General features: G+C 38.6%; 2 protein-coding genes across 6 annotated transcripts in view; one reads left to right on the top strand and one right to left on the bottom strand.

Annotated features, from left to right (window-relative positions):
- LOC149316809 (protein FAM193A-like) overlaps window positions 1-22,947 on the top strand; it is a 58,115-nt gene that overhangs the window by 34,102 nt on the left and 1,066 nt on the right. For 4 of the 5 annotated variants that reach the window (XM_089516314.1, XM_089516310.1, XM_089516309.1 and 1 more), the window contains 11 exons: window positions 2,271-2,522; window positions 3,321-3,471; window positions 3,564-3,743; window positions 5,659-5,907; window positions 6,620-6,806; window positions 10,952-11,221; window positions 12,919-13,198; window positions 13,721-13,907; window positions 15,238-15,468; window positions 18,224-18,980; window positions 21,531-21,612. In XM_089516314.1, the coding sequence (XP_089372440.1) occupies window positions 2,271-2,522; window positions 3,321-3,471; window positions 3,564-3,743; window positions 5,659-5,907; window positions 6,620-6,806; window positions 10,952-11,221; window positions 12,919-13,198; window positions 13,721-13,907; window positions 15,238-15,468; window positions 18,224-18,980; window positions 21,531-21,612 (2,826 nt within the window). The remainder of the gene's footprint in view (window positions 1-2,270; window positions 2,523-3,320; window positions 3,472-3,563; window positions 3,744-5,658; window positions 5,908-6,619; window positions 6,807-10,951; window positions 11,222-12,918; window positions 13,199-13,720; window positions 13,908-15,237; window positions 15,469-18,223; window positions 18,981-21,530; window positions 21,613-22,947) is intronic. The other variant, XM_089516312.1, reaches the window with a different exon arrangement.
- The window catches only part of ECSCR (endothelial cell surface expressed chemotaxis and apoptosis regulator), a 32,548-nt gene continuing 16,556 nt past the window's right edge, over window positions 6,956-22,947 (bottom strand). The window contains exon 8 of the transcript XR_016280536.1: window positions 6,956-7,012. The gene's annotated coding sequence lies outside the window, so the exon portion shown is untranslated. The remainder of the gene's footprint in view (window positions 7,013-22,947) is intronic.

Below are 22,947 nucleotides of genomic sequence, written 5' to 3'. Positions count from 1 at the left end.
TGATTTCATAAGAAAATATTGACCTTTTAACTTTGAATAATAAGGGCATTAATTAGGATAAAACATATGAGCCATAATCCAGTGAAATCTGTGCATATTGCTTTATTTTAAACCAGTATTCAGAGCATACTGTTGACACAAAATGCCACACAAAAATACAAAAGCATGAACCAACAGTTCTTTGTGGTCTCCATAAATGACATAAATGGGATTGTATCTATGCATTCCTAAGCTGAATACCCCCTCCCTTTTATGCTCATGCTTTGGCTTACTCAGTGAGGGACGCAAGAGTCAGCCTGCTGCTGTCTGTAGAAGATTTACCAAGTCAGTTTGAAAAGGATTTTTTTTCCCAACTTGAGACTGCAACCTAGAAATCCACACTGAAGTTGGATTCTCTGGCTAAAAGGAAACCTTCTAAATCCATATGCAAAAACACCACTTCTAAATCTTTTTGCAAAAACTCTTCACTCTTGACGGAATTTTAAGGGCAAATTAGTGGCTGATCAGTCTCCAAGTATGTGTCTGCTGGTATCTCTTTATTTTTGAGATTAGTGCCCTCAGTATTGACATCACCAGTGATACTGACATCATTGATTGGACCAGTGGGAAACTTGTTCAACAAACACCTATTTACGATATTCCTCATGGTTGCCTGAACTACTGGGGTTGCAGTGTCCATAGTCCAGTGGACAATGCACCAAACCATAGGATCATTTGGGTGAGAGCTTCAAAGTGTACCAGAAGCACACTAAGAAATGTTGTCACATATCTCCAGATCCAGCACTTCTGAAATAGAGGAAGGTAAAATCAACTGGACTGATACAACTTCGACTTCAAAAGTATACATTACTGGATCTTTGTAAAACTGTCACTTGGTTACAACCTTCTACTTTTATTAGCCACTACAGGTTAGATTTTAGAACCATGGCACATGCAACTCTCGGCAGAATGGTGCTGACTTCTGTATTGGCACGATGTCTCCTGTCTCCAGTAAGCCACCAACCCAGTCACCCATTTATGTGATTTACAGAGACCACAAAAATTAGGATGAGTTGATGGAGTAACTGTGGTTCTTCAAGTGGTCATCTGTGAATTCACTCTCCTCTCTTCTTTCTGCCTTGCTGATTTTATTAAGCAGCAGATTGGGAACGGAAGAGAATACCTGAGCTGGAGCCTGCATGTATGAGGGAGGAGGAGGGCAGCCTGCCAAGTAGTTACTCAGCTGTAGAATGTTGTGAAGGAAGCCACTACACAGGTGCTAACCCATTTGTGTGAATTCATAGATGAACACTCAAAGAAATAGTAAGCAACCTGTCCTTATAATTAAACTAACACACACACCAGCAGCTTTTAATAATGCGTAAACGCCAAATGTAAATTAGAATAAATGATTTTTAGATATTTTTAAGCTGCCAGTAAAGGGACCATATGTTCACTTCTGGGGAGGATTCCCAAAGAGGCTGCCACTGAGAAAGCATTATCCCTAGGATCTGTCAGCATAATGACTCAGAGGTAGGTCTTCAATGTAGAATAGGGATTTCAGTGCTAGTATTAATGTGTGGTCCCATATCATTCAAGGATCTGACAGTCACATCTAGAATCTTCAGTTGGGCCAGGAAACTTAATAGTTAACATTGTGCCCTAACGTTTCATTACAGAGAGTCCCAAAGATAATTAGTATTGGAAGTCACTGAGAGATCTGGAGGAACTAATAGAGCCACATGTACATCCATACATCCAGTGATTATTTGCGTCTAGCTGTAAAACCAAACTCGACAGGATCCAAATTCAAAACAGCTTGGTGCTGACATGACACTCCCAGCTTCACAGCCTGATTCAGAAATAGTGGGTTTGAAACTTGGCAAGAATTTTCCACAACCAAGGGATCTAAATCTGGCTTCTTCAATAGTGGGTTTGCTATTATTTTGTTTAGGACCTCCATAACTACCCCAATTCTTAAGTGAGGCCTTGCTCACTTCTGATACCCATATTGTAAGTCCAGTCCTACTAGCAGACATCTCTAGCCAAAGGAACAGAGATCTGTAGAACAGGTGTCCTCGAGGAAGCCTGTTATTTTTAGGCTGCACAACTTGAAAAATATGCATAACAACAGGATCGTGAAGGGCCTGTGATAAGAATAGTAATGCATCCCATTTCTAGGGCACACTAGTTAATCACTAACAGAGCTCAATCAGAGACTGTACATTTAATGGCTTTGACTTGTTATTTTTGGTGCTAATTACATTATGATATTTTAAATTCATGAACAGATGTACTTGTGATGACTGCAGTCTTTCTCATATTCTGATGTGTGGAATTATGGATTCACCAGTTACGGATGATATTCATAATAATCATCACCTGCCACTGCAAATTGATTCTGCTCCAGATTGTCTGTCTGAAATCCACCTATCTAGTATGTCATCAGGAAGCTCAGGATCCAGTTCCAGTTCTCCTTTCACTGTTCAGCAGACAGAGAGACCAAAGCTCATTCTGAATGAAAATAGCTCTGAACCAAGTTTGTAAGTCTTGGTATTCTTTTGATCAAAGCAAAATATGAACTGTTAGAACTAGTATCTAAAGGGCAGTGCAGAAGGTATGTGGTCTGTTCTGGTGAATTCAGTAAAAGGAAAAATGACAGATTTATTTCCCAGCACCTTTACATATGTGTGATCTGAAATATTCTGATTGCAGCACAATTCTCAAGAATTCCTGTATTCACCTTATATCTGGGAACAGTCTTTCAGACATTGCCTGCATTTCACAGGAGATAAGATCCCCACATCCTGTAACTGGCCTCATCTATGTTGCAAATCCCATAGGTATAGGCAAAACATGTGAGTGCTTGTGTGCATATGAACACACACACACAATGCAGAATATACCAGAATATACCATTAAGCCTTCTAAAAAGAAATGGGCCTGGACACTATAACAGCTATTCCATTTCACAGAGTAATTTATCTGTTATACAGATAGTATGCTTCATGTTTTTGAATCAGTCCTGTCACAGCTAAATGTAGTTTGGGATCCTTTTTAAATGGAAAAATCTGGACATGCCCTAAATGTCAATCTTTGAATGGAGACTTGTGCCTAGAAGCTTTTGAGGGGCTCGATGGAAGTTTCTTAACAAATTCCATTGAAATTAAACCTTAAAAACAACAACAGAAGAAAACAAAACAAAAAAATCAGCAGCCTATTTCTAGATGGAAGGTTTTCATCTCTAAACCAGTGGAAATTGTTCATTTCAATTTCATTTCAGAATTGTTTACTTCATGGCTTACTGTACATGTTAGAGAAATAAGGCTTTTTCTTCACAGTAATACTGAAAATGAAGATGTTGAATCAGTATCAGAAAAACTTGAGACTCTTTACTCCCTTAATCACTGTGATAATGCTGACATAGAAAATGCCAGTGGAATCCACAGACAGTTGAATGATTGTGTCAAGAACACAGCATTAAAGCTGAAGGTACTCCTGTTTTGCAATATGTTTCATGAATCTATTTTATCAAATAAGAACTTCAGTGGAATGTAATTTTTTTTGCCTTTACACTATATTAGTCTCCCCAGGGTAGCAGCACTAGCAGCAGTTCATCAGAAGGAGATGCTGGCAAACCTATTGATAAGAGGAGTAGTCATCTGCCAAGAATTCAAGAAAGTGATTTAATAAAAGGAAGTAATGTGATAAGAAAGGATGAAAGCAAAAGGGACAGTCCTGTGCCATCATACCCCACTCAGAAGGTACAGATGATTCAGTTTGTAGGACTACTATACTTGAACTTTGAAGTAACATTCTTCCATGTTTCTTTTAAAATTTTATACAGAAAAAAAGTCCTCTCCCCCCAGGTTTTGATCTCATCGTTGTTTCTACACCCCTTAATATTTAGCTTTCTATCTCTTGTTTTTCTGAGAGGTTTGTGCAACCTCTTATAGATAATGAAATTTTGGAAAAGGTTTAGATAACTTTGATCTAATAATACCCAGACTCACTTGACCTGGATTTAAAATCTGTTCTTCGCATAGATAGTGTACTACGTTGGGGACCAACCCCCTGCAAACTAACATAAAATCTTCTATAACATTAATTAGTAAGAGCAGAGAACCTCTATCTTTAAAGAGACACTTTATCTTTAATTACTGTATATACTCATGTATAAGTCTAGAAATTAGGTTAAAGAATGGACCCAAAAAATCTGAGTCAACTTATCCATGGGTCAATGTAAGTACTGTATTTTAACACACACACACACACACACACATATATAGGCCCCATACAGACAGGCTTTGGTGTGGCCTCCGGACTTTTAGGACACATGCATCATTTAAACAGCATACCTCCAATGTGACCCGAAGCAGCTTTATTTTGGCCTGTCTGTATGGGGCCTATATATACATGAATGAGTTAAAATACAGTATATAGTGAAAGGCAAGAGTTTAATCTGCCTCACTGACTCCCTTCTATTCCCTCATCCATCCAGCCTTAATATGAGCACAAATAGTTATGTCTGCAGGAATTTTGTAAGTTCTTTGGTAACATTTGCCTTTGCTTCATCCACTTTAGATCCTTTGTTACATGCCCCTAGGTTTTACCCTCAACTTATCCACGGGTCATATCAAAATCCATAATTTTGGCCTCCAAACCTGCCCTTGACTTATACACTCTTACCCTGGGATACGAATGCGCCGCGATACGAAATTTCCGGGTTACGAAAAAAAAATAATAAAAAATATTTCTGGGTTACGAAGGTTATTCCGGGTTGCGAATAAAATTTTGGTGCTTTTCGGCGCTATTTTGCACCAAATCGCGGCTTTTCCCCATTAGCGCCTATGGCTTTTTCGGCTTACGAAGCCTTCCGGGTTACGAAAATGGCGGCGGAACGAATTAATTTCGTAACCCGGGGGCCGAGTGTATATGAGGTCGACTTATAGTCAAGTACATGCAGTATCTTCCTTTTTCCCTGTATGCCAAGACATATCACACTGCATATCAGTTTGGAAGTCCAGCCTTCTCCATATCCTATAAGCTAAAACTATCAATGCCCTGGATATCTCTCTCCTTGACTACTGCAACCTTCTGTCTATATTCACTCCTCCAATAATATCTTTGCTATCCTAATTTGTATTTTTCCATGTCCAGACTAGCTACCATGTCTACCATATATCCCTGCTATATCCATTCCTGGTGGTTGTTGTTAACTGCTGTCAAGTCAGCTTCCTTGATTGAGTTTATCCATCTAGAATGTGTTCTTCCTCTTCCTTCTGCCTTACCTAGCATTATTATCTTTTTTAATGAGTCATGTCTTCTCATGATATGTCCAAAGTATGACAGTGTCAGTTTAGTCATCTTGGCTTCTAGTGAAAGTTCTGCCTTGATTTTCTCCTCCAAATCATGTCCAAAAAGAGAAATAAATGGGTTGGAGAACGAATCAAGCTGAAGTCTCTCTAGAAGCCAACATGACTAAATGAGAGCTGTTGTACTTTGGATATATTATGAGATCAGATGACTCATTAGAAAGCATGATAATGCTTCAGAAGATGATAAGCAGTAGGAAAGAAAAGGAAGGCCCCACTGCAGCTAAATAATTATCTTTTTAAAAGTTAAATTTTTTTTTACTCTTGCTGTTTAAAATTGCATGTTCTTTTTCATGTCTGGCAGGCTGATCAAGTACCAGCTTGTTGTGAGTGCCATATCTGCAAACAGGAAACCCCAGGCCCCTCTTCCTCAGACAGTGAACAGAGATGTCTTCCTGCTGGCCACCAGTTTAAGATTCCAGAAAAGCCTACCCATCCTGGCCTTCATCTTTATCCTCACATTCATGGACAAATACCACTTCCTACTGTTCCTCAATTATCTCCTACTCTCCACACTTCCTTTTATACTGCTCCACCATTGGAACAGAATAAGGTAATACTTTCAAAGCAGTTTTCTTCATACTTCCAGGAAATGTCCTGCATAACCTCATTTGCTCAGAATAAATAGTTCATATAGTAGATGTTATTAAATGTTGTTGTCAGTAATAAAGATTCTATGGTCATTGTCAGATAACATTTATAGTTTTTACAAAAACTAATTAATCAAGCACTTTTAAAATTAGAAACATTGATTCTTGAAAGAAAATGCTAAAAAGTTAAGAATTTTTTTTGTAATATTAGGTTTTATTGACATTAACATTATTCAAGAGTGCAATTAAAATTTTTATTTAGCCCTGCTTAGGCATATGTACCGTATACTGCAAAAATGAAGTAAAAAATTACTTCACCATTCTCTTTGTAAATACTGTGTGAGAGCTCATTCCAGCAACATACTGATTATGTTGCTGGAATGAGCTGGGAATCAGAAGTCATGACTATGAAAGAAGAGCCACATGGAGAATACCTTGTTCCACATATAACCTTCCTTCAAGTCATACATTGTCACATCCGAAAAATAGCTTACAAGTGTTATTTTTTGAGAATCACCCTGCAAGAATGACCATTGGACATTTGTTCCCTTAGTGCCATACAGTACGTAGAAGTATTTACATTTCAGTTGCCACATTTTCCCTCAGTAGGCGTAATAATTTTGGGATAGATGGAAACAAACAGAGATCTAATTAAAACATATATTTGTTATGTAGGCCTTGGTTCAGAATCATACAGACCATCAGCAAATACTCAATACATCATTCCAAGATCATATCTATTCAAGTGGTTTTGGGAGTACTACAGACTGGAAGAGTTCTGAATTTTTAAGCATTTGGGAATCAGAAGTCATGAATGAGAAGAACTGGTATGCTTCCAACTTTTTGCAAGATGAACTTACTGGTGAGGGTATAATTCTGTTTCATTCTTTAAAAAATGACATTGCTATTCTGGATGTTATAGTTATAGTATAGCTGCATTTACCAGTAGATACAAAAGGTAGAAAACTGTAGAAAAATGGTTAGCTGTGCTCTATCCATTACTTTTCATTCCTTCCTTCTCGGTTGTAGAGATTAAGTTTTTTGTAATGATGGTGAATTACATTCTTTCTGAAAATAGAATACAGTCAGTCAGTATGTAAAAAAATACGCACTATTTTTATACATATTCTTCTGTAGGAATAATAATAATAATAATAATAATAATAATAATAATATATTTATATCCCACCCCTCTACAAGATGCAATTGGGGAGGCTTACAAAGATTAAAAAACCATTTATTCCAAAAACCCCAATCCCCCTCTTAAAATACAATTAAACGATGTAAGAATTAAAACATACATAAAAATAAAATAAAATAAAAAATTTATACAGCAAACAATAGACCGTGACTAAAGTGTGGTCGGAGTTCTTAGAGTTCTTCTGATGGCTGGAGAAACTATTCAGGAAAGCTGTTTAGGGTGATAATATGACGGATCTCATCTGGTAGGCCATTCCACAATCTGGGCGCGACAGCTGAGAAAGTCCTTTGGGAGGTTGTGGACAGCCTTGTTTACAAGAGTATTGTACGATGCTGGTGAGCAACATAGCAAATAATATTAAAAGTGTACAATCTTATATATAATGGCCATAATCCAGCACCCTGTTTCCATTGCTAAAGCCCTTCTGATTAGTCCTGTGTCCTTCTCTGGGATCCTTTGTTGTGGACTATCCAGGACATTGGTACTACCCATTGCTGTCATTTTCCAGATTCCTATGTTAGAATAAGAGCTTCTCAGAATATGCTCTTTGCATGGATATGCTGGAACTGTCCAGCTCTACACCATATTCAATGAAGTGATGGTTCAAGTGGCAACATGTATTCAATGTTAGAAATGTACTAACATTTGAACTATTGGATTATGACTCTGGAGACCAAGGTCTGAGTCCCCACTCAGCCATGGAAACCCACTGGATGAACCTGGGCAAGTCACAGGCTCTCAGCTTCAGGAAGGCAAAGGTAAACCACTCTGAACAAATCTTGCCAAGAAGAGCCTATGATAGGTCACCTTAGTGTTGCCATAATGTCTTGAAGGCACACAACAACAAACAAAAATTCACATCCAGATCAGTCTTACAGTGAGTGACTGACTTGTTCATTTCAATACCAGTTATTGCAGAATTCAGTGAATAAACAATGAAATCAAGATGTGGACTACAGGATCTGTCCGTGGGAGCCTTGAAGTCTGAAATAAGGAGTTAGCATAGTTGACTGCTATAGGCTGTTATGTGGTCAAGCCTGTTCAGGCTCACAAAGAACAAGGATAACTTTGGCCCTGTAACTTGGATGTATCCTGTTTGGAATAAATATATACTCTGTGCTGTCAAGAACCCAGTATCTGTATTTTGCTGCACTTTATCTTAATTCACGAAGGTTTCCATGTTTTGGCTTATATGTACAAAACCACAAATATGTAACAGCACAAATGACTCTCTAGAGCCAGTAAATACTTCTGATATGGAAACATAAGCTCTGTTTTCGCTCTCTCTTACCCTCATTTCCTGTACGAAGTTCAGTACAGGTTAGAGAATGCAAGGCTGGTAGTGCTATGCCATTTGTTTTTGTTTAAACAGAATTAAAGAATGTTAGATCACAGAAAATGTATAGAAAAGTAGGTGGAATATTCCTCCCATAGCTCTGAATCGTCAAAGACCTCATGAGAGTACATACCATCATCATTGGCAACCAACTACAAAACATATTCACAAAATAATGAAATGATTAATTATAATGTTCACTTCCATATTAATACAATTAGAAAAGAAGAATAAAGTTCGATTAGAAAAGTTATTTAAAAATTAGTTGGTTTCCATGCTAATTGTTGTCTAGTATAGCTTTTGTTGCAAACCAGATAGGACATAGGTGAGTCATAGTTAGGTTCTCCTGTGTAGTTTTTAAAAATGAAATCAATAACAGTTGTGGAAACACCATGTTTCTGACTGAAATCTGTCCCTTGTGGCTGTCAATAATTTATTTTAAACCATAGGAGAATCTCATAGAATCATAGAGTTGGAAAAGACCACAAGGGCCATCCAGTCCAACCCCTTGCCATGCAGGAACTCACAAAGCACTCCTGACAGATGGCCATCCAGCCTCTGTTTGAAAACCTCCAAAGGAGGAGGCTCCACTACTCTCAGATGGAGTGTGTTCCACTGTCAAACAGCTTTGACTGTCAAAAAGTTCTTCCTAATGCTGAGGTGGAATCCCTTTTCCTGTAGCTTGCATCCTTACTCCTCAGTAATTTGTTTAAAAAATAACTAGTTATATAACTAAAGATCTGTTCTTAGCTCACCAATAAATGGATATATTCACTGGGAAGGGAGAGAATGAATTTGTCTCAGCCCTACATCCCACAAGATCATGTGATCCTAAATCAATAATATAAGAACAAGCTTGAAATAAATCTTTCTTCATTCTCATCAAATGCCAAACAGTACTGCATGGAAAAGATGAGCATTTCAGGCAACACATCATTGGACAAAGGATGTAAGATGGGTGGGGGAAGAGGAAGAGTCACCAACTGTGCATGAAGCACATCTTGGAATCAGCTAGCTGAATGCCAACTTGGACCAGTTAGTTCTCCACAGCTGAACTTCTGGCTTGTAAAGCTTCTTTGGAGTCACTCCAAATGGAAGAGCTAGAGCTGTAGTTGCCACGGCCCCAAATCTGGTTGACATGGGTGGAGGTGGCACTCCAAGAGGTGGTGAAGGAGGAGGAAGCACTCCTACTATCCCAGGAAGAGGTGAAGGGGGCATTCCTGCCATCTTTATCATGTATCTCTTACAATCACATCCACCTTTCACACCCTTGCAAAGCTGATAAATCTGATTTCAACCCAAGATTGGCTACAACAATAGCTCTGTAGTTTTAGCTATTTAATTGCCTTTCCATGTACTTGCTAGTTCTACCTGCAGTATTTTGAATATTCAGTTTCAGTTCCAGATCAGTGATAACTTTTTTCAGAAATCTTAGTAATATTTCACAGAGCCAGTTATATTGGCTATCACTATATGCCTTGGTCTGAAAAGGCAGTTAGTTGCTGACTTAAATGTTACGAAATACCTTATGTCATGGTATCCTTGAAGATAATTACAAAAAAAACCCTGATCAAGTAGGCATTAGGGCAATTAGCTAGAAAGTAGAATGGGATCTACTGGTAGATATTTCAAAACACCTGCCATTTTAACAGTGTCAGCAACAAAATGACTAATTATGGATAATTAGGAATTTTGGTGTGCGAAAGAACTGTGAATTTAACTCAGTTCTGACACTGAGAACATTTATGGTCAGCAACAGCCCTCTCACTAGCTTGGATCTCGGCCTCTTGTATATGAGTGTAGGGATGGGAGAGGTATCTACCACAGATACTGTATTGGATCACTCACCACTAAACATGACAGGTAAATGTGATAAATCAAGATCCAGACATACGTTGGGGTGATTGTTTATTTATTTACTTTCTCAAGAGTTTGTTTTTCTTATCAGAGAAACTCTTAATAAGATGGTTTTAAAAATGTGCAAGCTTAAGTCAAGCCCCCTTTGTTTTTATTGGGTGTGGAATGCTTCTCAATCCCGTTTCGTTTTCTTTCCATACAAATGTTTGACGTGATCAAATAGATCAGAAGACTGATTCTTTCATACAGCAAAATAAAGCCAATCTAGCTGATTTATGAGTTAACAGTGCTTCTGTTTTAAAAAACAGACTATAAACATGAAAATATTCTTGAATCTCTGGGGACCTAGTGAATATTATGACTTAATTTCTTAAACTTTTAAAATATAATTATGCAAATAATAGAAATTCTAAATGAACTCCCTAATCTTAAATACCTTTGTCACAGGAAGTTGGATTTGAAGGTTAGCTTTCATATATGAACTGCTTTATAATCCTAGATTAAGGAAGTTGATCTGTAGTCACATAATGCAGTATTTTAATTTAAATGGCATTACAGCAGCTCTGAGTATGCTAAATTACTTAGCTAGCTTGTGTTTTTCTTCCATTTGAAGGAAATGATATGATAGCATCACCTGCTATATCACCTGCTAATGCCCTTCCTGTAACAACAGAAAATGAAGGAATGATAGTGAATGATAGCAAGAAGAAGGAAAATATATTAAAGAAAAAATGTCTGTATCACTTTCAAGATGCTTTTATGCACAATAACAAAGTAGTTATGGCAACATCTTCAGCAACATCTTCAGTCTCATGCACTGCTACTACAGTACAATCAAGTAACAACCAGTTTAAAGTTTCATCTAAAAGATCATCATCGCTAGGTAATTATTTATTCAATATTCCTGCTATGCTCTTTTTTAGCTAATAAAGCTCACAAAGCAGTTTACATAACATTTTCACAATTACAGTGTTCTTCCAGATATGGCAGATGCTTCAAAATATAAGGATTTTTTTTCTTGTACTTCCCACGTTTCTACGGAACTCTGAAATATTTTGTTTTTGGCCCCATACACACTACCAAAATAAAGCTGCTTCAGGTCACTTTGGAGGTATGCTGTTTAAATGATGCATGCGTCCAAAGAGTCCGGAAGCTGTGCCAAAGCTGTGCTCCAGTCCTTAGGACTAGATTGTGGTTTTGGCATGGCTTCCAGACTCTTAGGACACATGCATCATTTAAACAGCATACCTCCAAAGTGACCCAAAGCAGTTTTATTTGGGCCTGTCTGTATGGGGCCTTTGTCAAAAAAGCAGTTTTGAATATGTGTATACGTTTGGTTGTGTCATGGATTATAAGAATCAATCATGTTTTCTTCCTCTGGCTGATTTTTCTTCCCTTCTCATGCCCTCTTGTAGTGCTTTTAATTTTTAAAACTCACCCTGAAAGCAGTGGGCACATGTGCCTGGAAAGGCCAACTCCCCCATTCACGCACTAGTCAACCTGAGAGCTCAGGTGAAGCAAAGCTTCCATTTATGTTCCTTCTTCCAACCTCAATTCAAATTGACTAGCGTAGGATGTTGATCTTGTGCAGGAGGCTCTAGACAAGAGTTTTTTAAATAATGAAAAATTTGAAAACAGGAGTGGAGAACCTGAAGTCTGCTGGCTACATGCAATCCTTCAGCCCCACTTGTGCAAACCCTGACATTTCCTCCCAGTTTCTCAGAGTCCCACAACTGTTCTCCTCACGTAAAAAAATCAATCAACAAACACCCCACACCACTAATCACCGGATCCATTTGTTTGCCCTTGTGGCCATTCACAGTATACTCAGCACTTTTCCAGCACCACATCTCAAAATAATAGATTTTCTTCTTATCCACTTTATTTACTGTCCAGCTCTCACATCCATACATGGTAATAAGGAATACAGTGCGCCCGCATTATACGTGGGTGTGCTTTACGTGGTCTTGAGTGTACACACTCAAGCTGCAGGGCGCGCGCGTGACGCAAGGGATGGCGTGTCCTATTCAAATGAATGGGAGCTGGCGCCCCGTGCCGCTGCGCACGAGGCCCATTGTTTCCAATGGGGCTCGAGCATAGACGGAATTCACCTTATGTGGCGGAGTCCGGAACAGATCCACTGCGTAAGGCAAGGGCAAACTGTACAATGGCTTGTATGATTTTAACTTTTGTGCTTAATTATATATCTTTACTCTTTTGGGTCTTCTCTAGTTCTTTAATAGCTGCCATCCCCATGCTTAGTCATACCTCTGTTTTTACTAGAATCCCTTAAATGGTGAATTTTAAAAAAAATTCCCACTAGCTTGTAAAATAAAAGCTAAAAACATCATTAAAACAAATCTATCAAAACAAAAAAGAATCAGGAAAATCTGCTTTCTTTCTGGTAAGCTGATAATGACCAGCTGTAACTTTCTGCAATTTGATTTGAATGTATTACTATGACTTTTTTTAAAAATTCAGGAGGTGAAATTTTACCTGTAGATTTTAGAATACCACTGATGTCAAGGTGTCACTTAATTTTAACTTAAACAATCTGGCAATTTTCCTTTCTTACATTAGGTGATGTGTTCCATACCATCAGTTCAGAGGACCACAGATGTTCTGCATCAGCTGTAGCACAAAACAGTCCCACTGCTTTAGCACCACTGTCTTCTCTTTCTCCTGTGGTGCTTTCTCCAGCCTCTACCCCCCATCTCCCAGGCTCCAATATTCCATCATTTCCCAGAGCTATCACCACTGCTCCCAGCTTTGTGGATACAAATTTGGATCTTTATTCAACAACAGTTGCATCTCCTTCAACCAAAGAGAGCTTGGTTAGTACTTCATCAAGTGTTTGCAGGTGAGATTTTATTGTTTATTATTACCTTTACTCTTTTTGCTCATAGCTGCTGTTTCTCTTTGTCTTCTTATATAATTCAGATTGTTTTGGTTGTAGACATGGGTGACTTTGAGCAAGTGGGCCAGGAAATTACAAACTGAGCCCATGCTATGGTGACCCAGTTGCTTACCTGGGCTAGTCCCCGGGCTGGCTTGGAGACCCATTATTGGAGTGTATTCCTTAACTTTCAGTGCCATCACTCCTACTGGGAAGCCCTCTGTTGCCACATCTGATGCAGAAATGGGGCATCTGGCTGCATGCACCTGGCCAGGCACCCTGTTTTCATATCAGAGTGGTGACGGGGCAAGGATTATGCTGGGGGCGTTAAATACAATTTTATTGTGGCATATACTTCTGCATGATAGACCCCACTTCTGCAGCACAGGGCCCACCTCATGAGATATATGGTGTGTTGGCTTCAGTTAATCTTTCAATCTTGCTGTCTAGAATTGGTCAAAATATATGTTTTCTGCTTTAATATAGTGACCCTGACTGTGAGGGCCAGCATTGTGAACACAGCGATATATATGATCATCCACATTATGATGGTGAAGACAGCCAAGATTATGATAGCTGTTCAGAACACAGCTCAAGCACCTCAACATCTACAAACCAAAAAGAAGGAAAATACTGTGATTGTTGCTACTGTGAATTCTTTGGACATGGAGGAGTAAGTAGTCTCTTGCTAGTTTTACATTCTGCTTGAATTGTGTTTGTAAAACATGCTGAATGAACTAGAATTAATCAGTTAATTGTCTTGGATGCACCTGATCAACAGGTTCGATATAGCAATTGGGTTCATTCCCACTCCTTGGATTGACAATTCTGCGGTGACTAAAATAATCGGAAGAACAGGATTCTTGGGCAGATCTATGAAACACCATTAGTGATCCTCAGTTTTTATACAATAAGATTTGTATCTTTATATTTAAAAGAGGCTTTGTAATAGTACTGTGCTGAAAGGAGGAAGAAGCCTAGGTCCCCATGTACTCTTTTTTCCAAGGAGATATTTGATTCTTAATAGTCCTGTCTCACCATAACCCATGGTGTGGAACACTAGAAATTACAGCACAATCATATTTGGAAGGCCACATGATTCCTGTCTCTGATTTAGAGTTTATACATCCTTTCCCCTCAAAAGTGATAAAAGGATAAGGATTCTTAACAAAAGTATATTTTATTTATATAAAGTTTCTCATGATTGCTTAACCTCACCATTTTACTTTGGAGAATTGTGCTGTTCATCATACGGTGGCATAGTGGTTAAATGAGCCTGCAGCCACTCACTCACAAACAGCAAGGTTGCAAGTTCAATACCATACAAGGGCTCAAGCTCGACTCAGCCTGGCATCCTTCCGATGTTGCTAAAATGACTACCCAGTTTGTTGGGGGCGATTAGCTTACACATTGTAAAACGCTTAGGGGGTGCTTAAGTGCACTGATAAGTGGTATAGAAATGTACTTGCTATTGCTACATTCTGATCTAGTACTTTCTTATAGGCATTCTTGAACTTCTCCCATTTTTAGTTTTATATGCTTTTGGAGCTGCTAATGAGTGCGTTATTGGGAGACAGTGTGCTTCCAGTACATAATCACTTTGAAATTCACTGTAATTTTAGCAGAAATAACTAAGTTTAAATTAAAGCTTTGTGTCTATCCTGTTTATATTATTATTATTATTATTAACCTTTATATAGCGCTGTAAATTTACACAGTGCTGTACATACAATCTTTTAGTTAGACGGTTCCCTTCCCTCAGGCTTACAATCTAAGAAATATATATGAATATTTATATTCATATTCATATATATATATATATATATATATATATATATATATATGAATGTGTAATATATATATATATATGAATGTGTAATGTTGTATTAGATCTGTTTTGGAGTATCTTTTAATTTGAATGTTGACTTTTTGAAGATACATGGAATTTTGGTGCTATTTTTAATGCTACTGTTTTTTGTTTTTGTTTTTCTAAATGCCAACAGCCACCAGCAGCACCAACTAGTAGAAACTATGCTGAAATGAGAGAAAAACTCCGTTTGCGTTTAACAAAAAGGAAAGAGGAACAACCTAGAAAATCAGAACTGATCCTAGAGAGGGAAAGTGTTGTTGATCATCGAAAAGTAGAGGACTTGCTACAGTTTATAAACAGCCCTGAGGCTAAGCCAGTTAGCAGCACACGGACAGCTAAAAGAGCAAGGCATAAGCAAAAGAAGGTAAGCTTAAATCTGTATTAGAAAGGTCAATATAATGTATGAAAACAATTAGCTATTTAAGGTATCTTTATATTTTAATTACAGTACTCTTTATATTTCAGTTGTTTTCCATTATTAAAGAATATAGAAGAGTTCATGACACAGAGAAAACCCTCTATTTCAGGAAGGATTTGAGAATCTAATTTTAACTCTTCTGGAAATTGAATTAGTGAACAGAAATTTTTTAAAAAATATTATGTGCTGCATTCTAACTATTTTGAGGTTTTTCCATTTTATTAATTGTAAGTTGCTTCGGGCATCTTTTGAAGGGAAATGGGGCCAAAATGTTTTTAATTCAGTCATTATGTTGAATTAAATGGCTTTGTCAGTGTCTAAAATTAAGCAATACCAGACTGTGGAGCAAACACCTCTAACATGTTAACACCTGTACACGTTGTGAAGTCTCATTGGGGTGCTTTGAATAGAACAGCTGCAGGAAAGGTATTCAGTCATTTGCTCACTGAAAAATTTCTGCTCAAAACTGCACATCTCTGGTGCAGTTCCAAATACTGTGTACTTTCTAGATACATATGGAATCCAAGTGGAGGTAAGTAGGTGGGAAAAATGCCTGACAGGGAAAAGGTAAAGCAATCTTTCTCCAAGGTTGTGTTTCATTAGTCAGAATTGTTTTGTTGTATGCATTTGTTAATAATATGAAGTATGCCTCTGTTTTTATTTGAGTTTACGTCAGTATCCACCTTGGTTAAGGCTACATATTTAGTTTTGGAAACATTTATGTCTGTGTCCTCTGTGAGAATACAGTATTGCTCTAGATCAGTGGTCCCCAAACTGCGTCCTTTAAGAGATGTTGGACTTCAGCTCCCAGAAGCCTCAGCCATGTTGGCCAGTAGTTGGGGATTCTGGGAGCCGAAGTCCAAAATCCCTTAAAGAGCACATATTGGGGACCGCCGCTCTAGACAGACATACCTTTCAGATATACTATGATTACAGTTTCTTCTATTTTTTAATTTATTATTTATGATATTTATACCCTGCCCTTCAGCCCTAAAGGCTATCAGAGCGGCTTGCTATTATTATTTTTAATTAGACGGTTCCCTGCCAACAGGCTTACAATTTAAAAGACACGACACAAAAGGAGAAGGGGAAAGGGAATGAGGTCCAGTGGTTCTTCTCTCCCTCTGAGGCCTGGACCAAGGCAGATGGACTGGAGGGAGGGCTCTTCTTCTTCAGGCTAGCCCTGATGGAGCTGGGCCTGCCTGTTCACTCCCTTGCAGGCTGAAGGAAGACAGTTATGGAGAGAGGGCTCTCTATCTTCAGGCTAGCCCTGGTGGAGCTGGGCCTGCCTGTTCACTCCCTCATAGGCCAAAGGATGACATCATGGAGGGAGGGCTTAGCTAATTAAGCCATTCTCCCTTTAAAGCTACATAGCTATTCAAACAGAGCTTAGAGACTGAGGGCCTGTATAGATGGGCAGCATCTAGCTGCCCCTGTACTGGCTGGATCAGGGCCATGGCCACTGCACACCGCAGCCCTGATCTGGCTTCCGGCAAGCACAAAAAGAAGTTGCAAAAAGTGGTTCCTTTTTGCACCATCCAAGGGGCATCATAGCTGTGGCACGGCTTTATGATTCCCCTTTGGGACATCATCATGAAGTGTGCCATGTGGCCCAATGCATGCCAAAATGGCACCCTGGGAGCAGGGTTAGGGCACGGATTGTGTGGATGCTGTGCCCTAACTCCACCCACAGGGTGGCCTTTTGGGCTGGTCTGTACAGGCCCTGAGACTGGTTCATTATTATTTGAATGTACTTTGGACTTCTCAGCTCTCCTCCTCTCTGCTCTAGCATGACTGAAAAAATGAGATTGGAGACTTTCACTTCTATATTTAATTGCAGTGTAATGTTATGTCACACCCCAGTCAAATGGTGATCAGTTTTAAATATAGTTTATTGGAACAAACCATCTTCAAACATAGTTTATAAGATGTTTCACTAAACCATCATTATGACAGTCTTTGGCTGTTGAGTATAATACTAAACTGCAGTTAGAGGACCATGGAAGCATTCCATCACAGGCACCAAATGTCAGAGAAAGAGAGGGGAGGTTGAGGCTTATGCAATAAGACATCATTTAATAAAATGTCATATTGATGTTACAGTTTATAGCATGATCTCATTTTATTTCCATTGGTACTCCTTCATGTGATACAACAATGTAATTTTTATAAAGCCCACATGCCTAGGTATTTTATATTGTTTCCAGTAGTCAAAATATGTTCTTTATCTCTTCCGGCAGGCCTTCCCAGAATATCCCCCAGCTACATATAGATTCCTCATGCTTGGAGTATTCTGTATTTGTACAGTCCTGGCCATGATGTGTTTGCTCACTGCTTTTGCACTATGATATCGTGCGGTTTTAATATAAATGTGTTGATTTTAATGTTTTAATTTTAATCTTAGAACGGTTTAATTCCTTTTTAAGGGGGGGGTTGTATATATTTGTATTATTGTTATCTCTGTACATCAGTATTATTTTAGTTGTTGGAAGCCGCTTTGATGGTTTCTTACAAATAAGCAGGATATAAATAAAAGCTTTATTTTATTTTTTTATTTATTGTGCTTCAGCTGGTACCTGTGTATAATTTACTGCCACAGTAGGAAATATTGAATGTATGATGTTGTTTTGTGTTTATCCCATTTGTGTGCATGTGTCATTTTTGCATTTGTTAAAATAAAAACAAATGGTTGCTTTCACAGTTAAAAGAAAAGTCCCAGGTTGAAATAGAATCTGAAACGCAGCAGCAGCTTGAACAGCAACACCAAGGAGATGAGGCACAACAGCTCCAAGCCATAAAGAAAAAGAAAAAGAGAACAAGTACCAACTGTGATAAAATGAAAGTGGTTACCCAGAATTGTGGGGTAACTACAAAGCCTTCCTTAGGCACCCCAGGATGTGTTCAGAGTGAGCTGTTGGAAAAAAGAGGAATGTCATCTGATGCTCTGTTAAAACAAGCAGATGAAGTTGATAAGGACCCAGGTTCTGAAAATTTCTGTGAGCCATGTAATCCAATCAAGGATAGAGACTCACAGCTGCTCTTCAACACTGAGATGACAGTGAAATCTCACGAGCCCCTTTCTTTGCTTCTTAATATAATGCATAATCACACAGAAGATAACAACAAAGAGCAAATTACACAGATAAGTAAGCTGTTTGCTCAACAGTTGAAAAAGCCTTCCAAAGGAACAGATAGTCAGCCTAAAATAAAAAACAAAATGAAATCTAAATTAAAAGTCACAGAACTGCAATCACCTGCTGTTTCCCAAAAAGTGGAGAAAAAAGTAAGCACTAATAAATCTAAGCAAATGAATCCGGTAGCAAAATCATCTTTTGTGAGAAGCTCCTTTTTTCCAAGTGAGCAACCGCATGATAAGATGCTGATACAAGATTCTCCCCAGCCAAAAGGCAAGAGCAAGAAAAACAAAAAGAAAAGTGACAAAGGAAGCTCATCAATTGGTAAGCCTATATTTAATAAACATATTGGCTTGGTTTAAATAATTCCAGTATTTCCTCAGTTATCTCCAGTCACTCTGATAACTCTCAAAAATAATACCAGAAGTAAGGAGAATTGTCATGCCTCCAAACTAAAAGTTATGTACAAATGTAGATGGAGGGTGGGGAAGGGTCATAGCTTTGCGTGCAAAAAAAGTCTGAGCTTCACTTTCTGACATTTTCAGTTTGGCTTGGAAACACTCTTCTATAGAAAATTGTAATGCCAGGCAGTGTAAACATTAAGCTAGAACAAAGATGGGCATGTGGTGGTCTCTAGATTTGGTTGGACTGCATTCCTCATCATTCCTCACCATTCACTGTTTTAGCTAGGGCTGCAGTCTAAAAACATCCAGTGCTAGATGGACCAGTAATCTCATTCAGTCAGCCTCCAATGCACAAGCATAGCTTAAAAAAAAAGAAGAAGTAATTTAATTTTAATTTGTTTTATTTATATACCGCTATTCCAAAGATCATAGCGGTGAACAGCAAGTAAGCTAATTAGCAAGTAAGCTAATTTGCCCCCAACAGTCTGGGTACTCATTTTAGCGACCTCGGAAGGATGCAAGCCTGAGTCGAGCTTGGGCCCTTTTGCTGGTCTTGAACTCGCAACCTTGTGGTTTTGAGTGAATGGCTGCAGTACAGGCATTTAACCACTGCACCACCAGGGTACATAGTCATAGTACATAGTCAGATACTTGAGAATCATTTGGATTATGATGGACAGATGGAGGGCATATGTTTGAAACGCAATACATTGTGTGGTGTAGTGGTTAGAGTGACAGACTGAGACTTGGAGGTCCAGGTTTAAGTGTCTGCTCAGCCATGAAGCTCACTAAGTGACCTTAGGTCAGTTAGTCTCTCTCAGCCTGATCTGTTGTTGTGGTGACAAAACAAGAGGAAAAACTCACTGGAGAAAAGACAGAATATAAATGTAAGAAAAAAGTGTGCAAAAAGAGAAAGGAGCCTTGTGATACTTAATAGCCTATCTTCAGATGCATAGAATATAATCTTGATAAAGATTTATACACATCCAGTAGGACTGGGCAACGGGATGTGAAATGTAATAGAAATGCAAAACAGGCTAGCATGATGTTGCAGTGACAAACACAGATCTTGGTTGTGGTGGTAAATATATTTTTTTTAAAGATGTGGCTGGGTGATCAGTATATGTATGGCTGAGGGGTCTTTGCCAAGTGAAAGTAAAGATATAACTTACAGATTCTAAGGTTAAAGGTAGATGCCAAAATTACAGTTAGAAAAAAAATCTATATGTGCATGCCTGATGACACTGTTTGTGGGGGTGGGGGTCTCCTCTGTGTCCCAACAGTGAGGTCAGTACATGTGTTGGGACATGAGAGAGAGCCTATTTGGTTGTGGCACTTAAACTGTGGACTAGCCTCCTCTTGGAGAACTAATTGGCATAAACACTGATTTCATTTGGGCACAAAGTTAAAGCGTGGCTGTTCATCAAAGCCTTTGGGCATCATTGATTTACCTTAAATACTAAGGTACATAATTTTAAACTTTTTAAATCTTTTGAATCTGTTTAGCTTATTATGTTAAAGTCTATTTAAATTATTTTTTATTTTAAACTGTTTTTAACCTACTTGATTTTAACTATACTTGTAAGCCATCCTGAGAGGTTTTTTTTTTACATAGGGCAGGGTTGAAATATTCTAATAAAAATAAATGAGGGGGGAAAGTCCAGTGTGATAAAGCAATAAAACAGCTGTGGGAATCAGATACAGAAAAAGGGTCAGTGTAACACTGCATCAAATCTTGAAAGGGCTGGTTTAGTATGAGAGCCTCTGTTGGCTGAGACAGGCTTAGTTGTCTGCAGTGTGAAAACAACAGTGTGATGCAGCAGCTAAAAAGGCCAATGCGATTCTAGACTGCATCAACAGAAGTATAGGCCCTATACAGACTGCCAAAATAAAGCTGCTTCAGGTCACTTTGGAGGTATGCTGTTTAAATGATGCATGCATCCTAAGAGTCCGGAAACTGCACCAAAGCTGGACTCCAGTCCTTAGGACTGGATTGTGGCTTTGGTGTGGCTTCTGGACACTTAGGATGCATGCATCATTTAAAAAGCATACCTCCAAAGTGACCTGAAGCAGCTTTATTTTGGCCTGTCTGTATGGGGCCATAGTGTCCTGATCAAGGGAAGTAATAGTGCCACTCTATTCTGCTTTGGCCAGGCCTCACCTGGAATACTGTGTCCAGTTCTGGGCATCACAATTCAAAAAGGCTGTTGACAAGCTGGAGCGTGCCCAGAGGAGGGCAACCAAAATGGTGAAGGGTCTGGAAACTGTCTATTAGGAGAGACGTAGGGAGAAGGGCATGTTTAGCCTGGAGGAGAGACAGTTAAGAGGTGATATGATAGCCCTGGCTGCATCAATAGAAGTGAAGAAAAAGCTATTGGAAATGCAGGTTTTCCTGCTTACTTGTCTTATTGAATGTGAGTGAGAAAAAGCTATTGGAAATTAATTTTCTTCCTACAATATAATTTTGCAGATGATGTGTTTTTGCCTAAAGACGTTGACCTAGACAACGTGGAAATGGATGAGACAGAGCGGGAAGTGGAATATTTTAAGAGGTAAGCCAATACTCTTTTTGCTATTATGGCCAGAACAGAAATATCAGATATCTGCTTTGGGATGTTGCAAAATATTACTATTTGTATGAATATAATATTATTATAATATAGAGCAGGAACTGGGAAACCTGTCTGGCATGAGGCAAACATATTAGATGGACCTTTAGATACCAAAAGAAACAAAGTGAACTAGTCTTAGGTTATTTGGCTCATGTAAACAGCACTTGTTGCTGTTGTGGCCAAAACAGAAACCTCTGTTACCTGTTTGCAAGCTCAGCAAAATATTACTACTCATTGACTGCAATAATATTAGAATTTTAGCTTTATGTTCTTGCTCCCACAGAGAGTACTGAACATTTTGGCTCGTACTCTAAAAAATTCAGAAAAGTTGCACTATATTGGCACACTCATCTCTGGGACAGTGTCAGGTGTCAGAATTCTTGTGCATCTGCCAAGGGCCGCATTTTAGGAGGAGGTCTACTGCAAACCTCTAGACCTCTTTCGCCCTATAGTGCCTTCAAGCTGCCTGTCAATTTATGGGCAATCCATGCATTTCATACAGTTTTTTTAGGCAAGAAATGCTCAGAGGTGTTTTTTCCAGTTTGGGTGTGGTGGCTATTTGCAAGCAAATTAATGACAAGGGATATTGACTGATTAGTACAGTTAAGATTTAAGCCAAGGTGGGCCATATCCAGTGATGGGGTAAGTGTTGGGTCCTTCACCTGCACTATGGTGCAGAATTACCATTCCTGTGCATGTCACTGAAATTCAGTTATGTAGTAGCAGGTTTGACAGCTGTAGAGGCTGCACCGTAATTTGAAGAGCCCTAGCCTAAAAAACAAACATTGTTTTTTCAAATATTGTATACAGTTAGAACAGGTTGAATATCCCCTGTCCAGAATTCCAAAATCCAAATTACAGTCCGCCTTCCCCATATGTGGGGGATCCGTCCTTGTCTGCCCCACTCCTGTATGGGGAAAACTGCCTATGCTCAAGTCCCATTAATTGTTATGGCGGTCGGTTCCTGCATGCAGTTTTCTCCCTTGTTGCCCGCAGACTGCATACACTCAAAGCACCGTATGCAAAGTCTGTGTAAGGCAAGGGCAGACTGTACTCTAAAATCCACATGGGTGACTGAGATAGTAACAGCTTTGCAGAAAACATAGTTTTAAAATGTATTAAACATGTATTAAAAATATTATGCGTAAAATTATTTTCAGCCTATTTGTATAAGGTGTATACAAAACATCAATTAATTTCATGTTTAGACTTGGGTCCTGTTGCCAAGATATTTCATTATGTCTGTTCCTTATGAAGTTATTCCAAAATATTTTT

Source organism: Sceloporus occidentalis, unplaced genomic scaffold (genome assembly GCF_023333645.1).
Source record: "Sceloporus occidentalis isolate IW3139 unplaced genomic scaffold, rSceOcc1.0.p SCAF_3, whole genome shotgun sequence".
Lineage (NCBI taxonomy): Eukaryota > Metazoa > Chordata > Lepidosauria > Squamata > Phrynosomatidae > Sceloporus > Sceloporus occidentalis.
The sequence above is the reverse complement of the archived record's forward strand: the minus strand, read 5'-3'. Positions and strand labels throughout refer to the sequence as shown.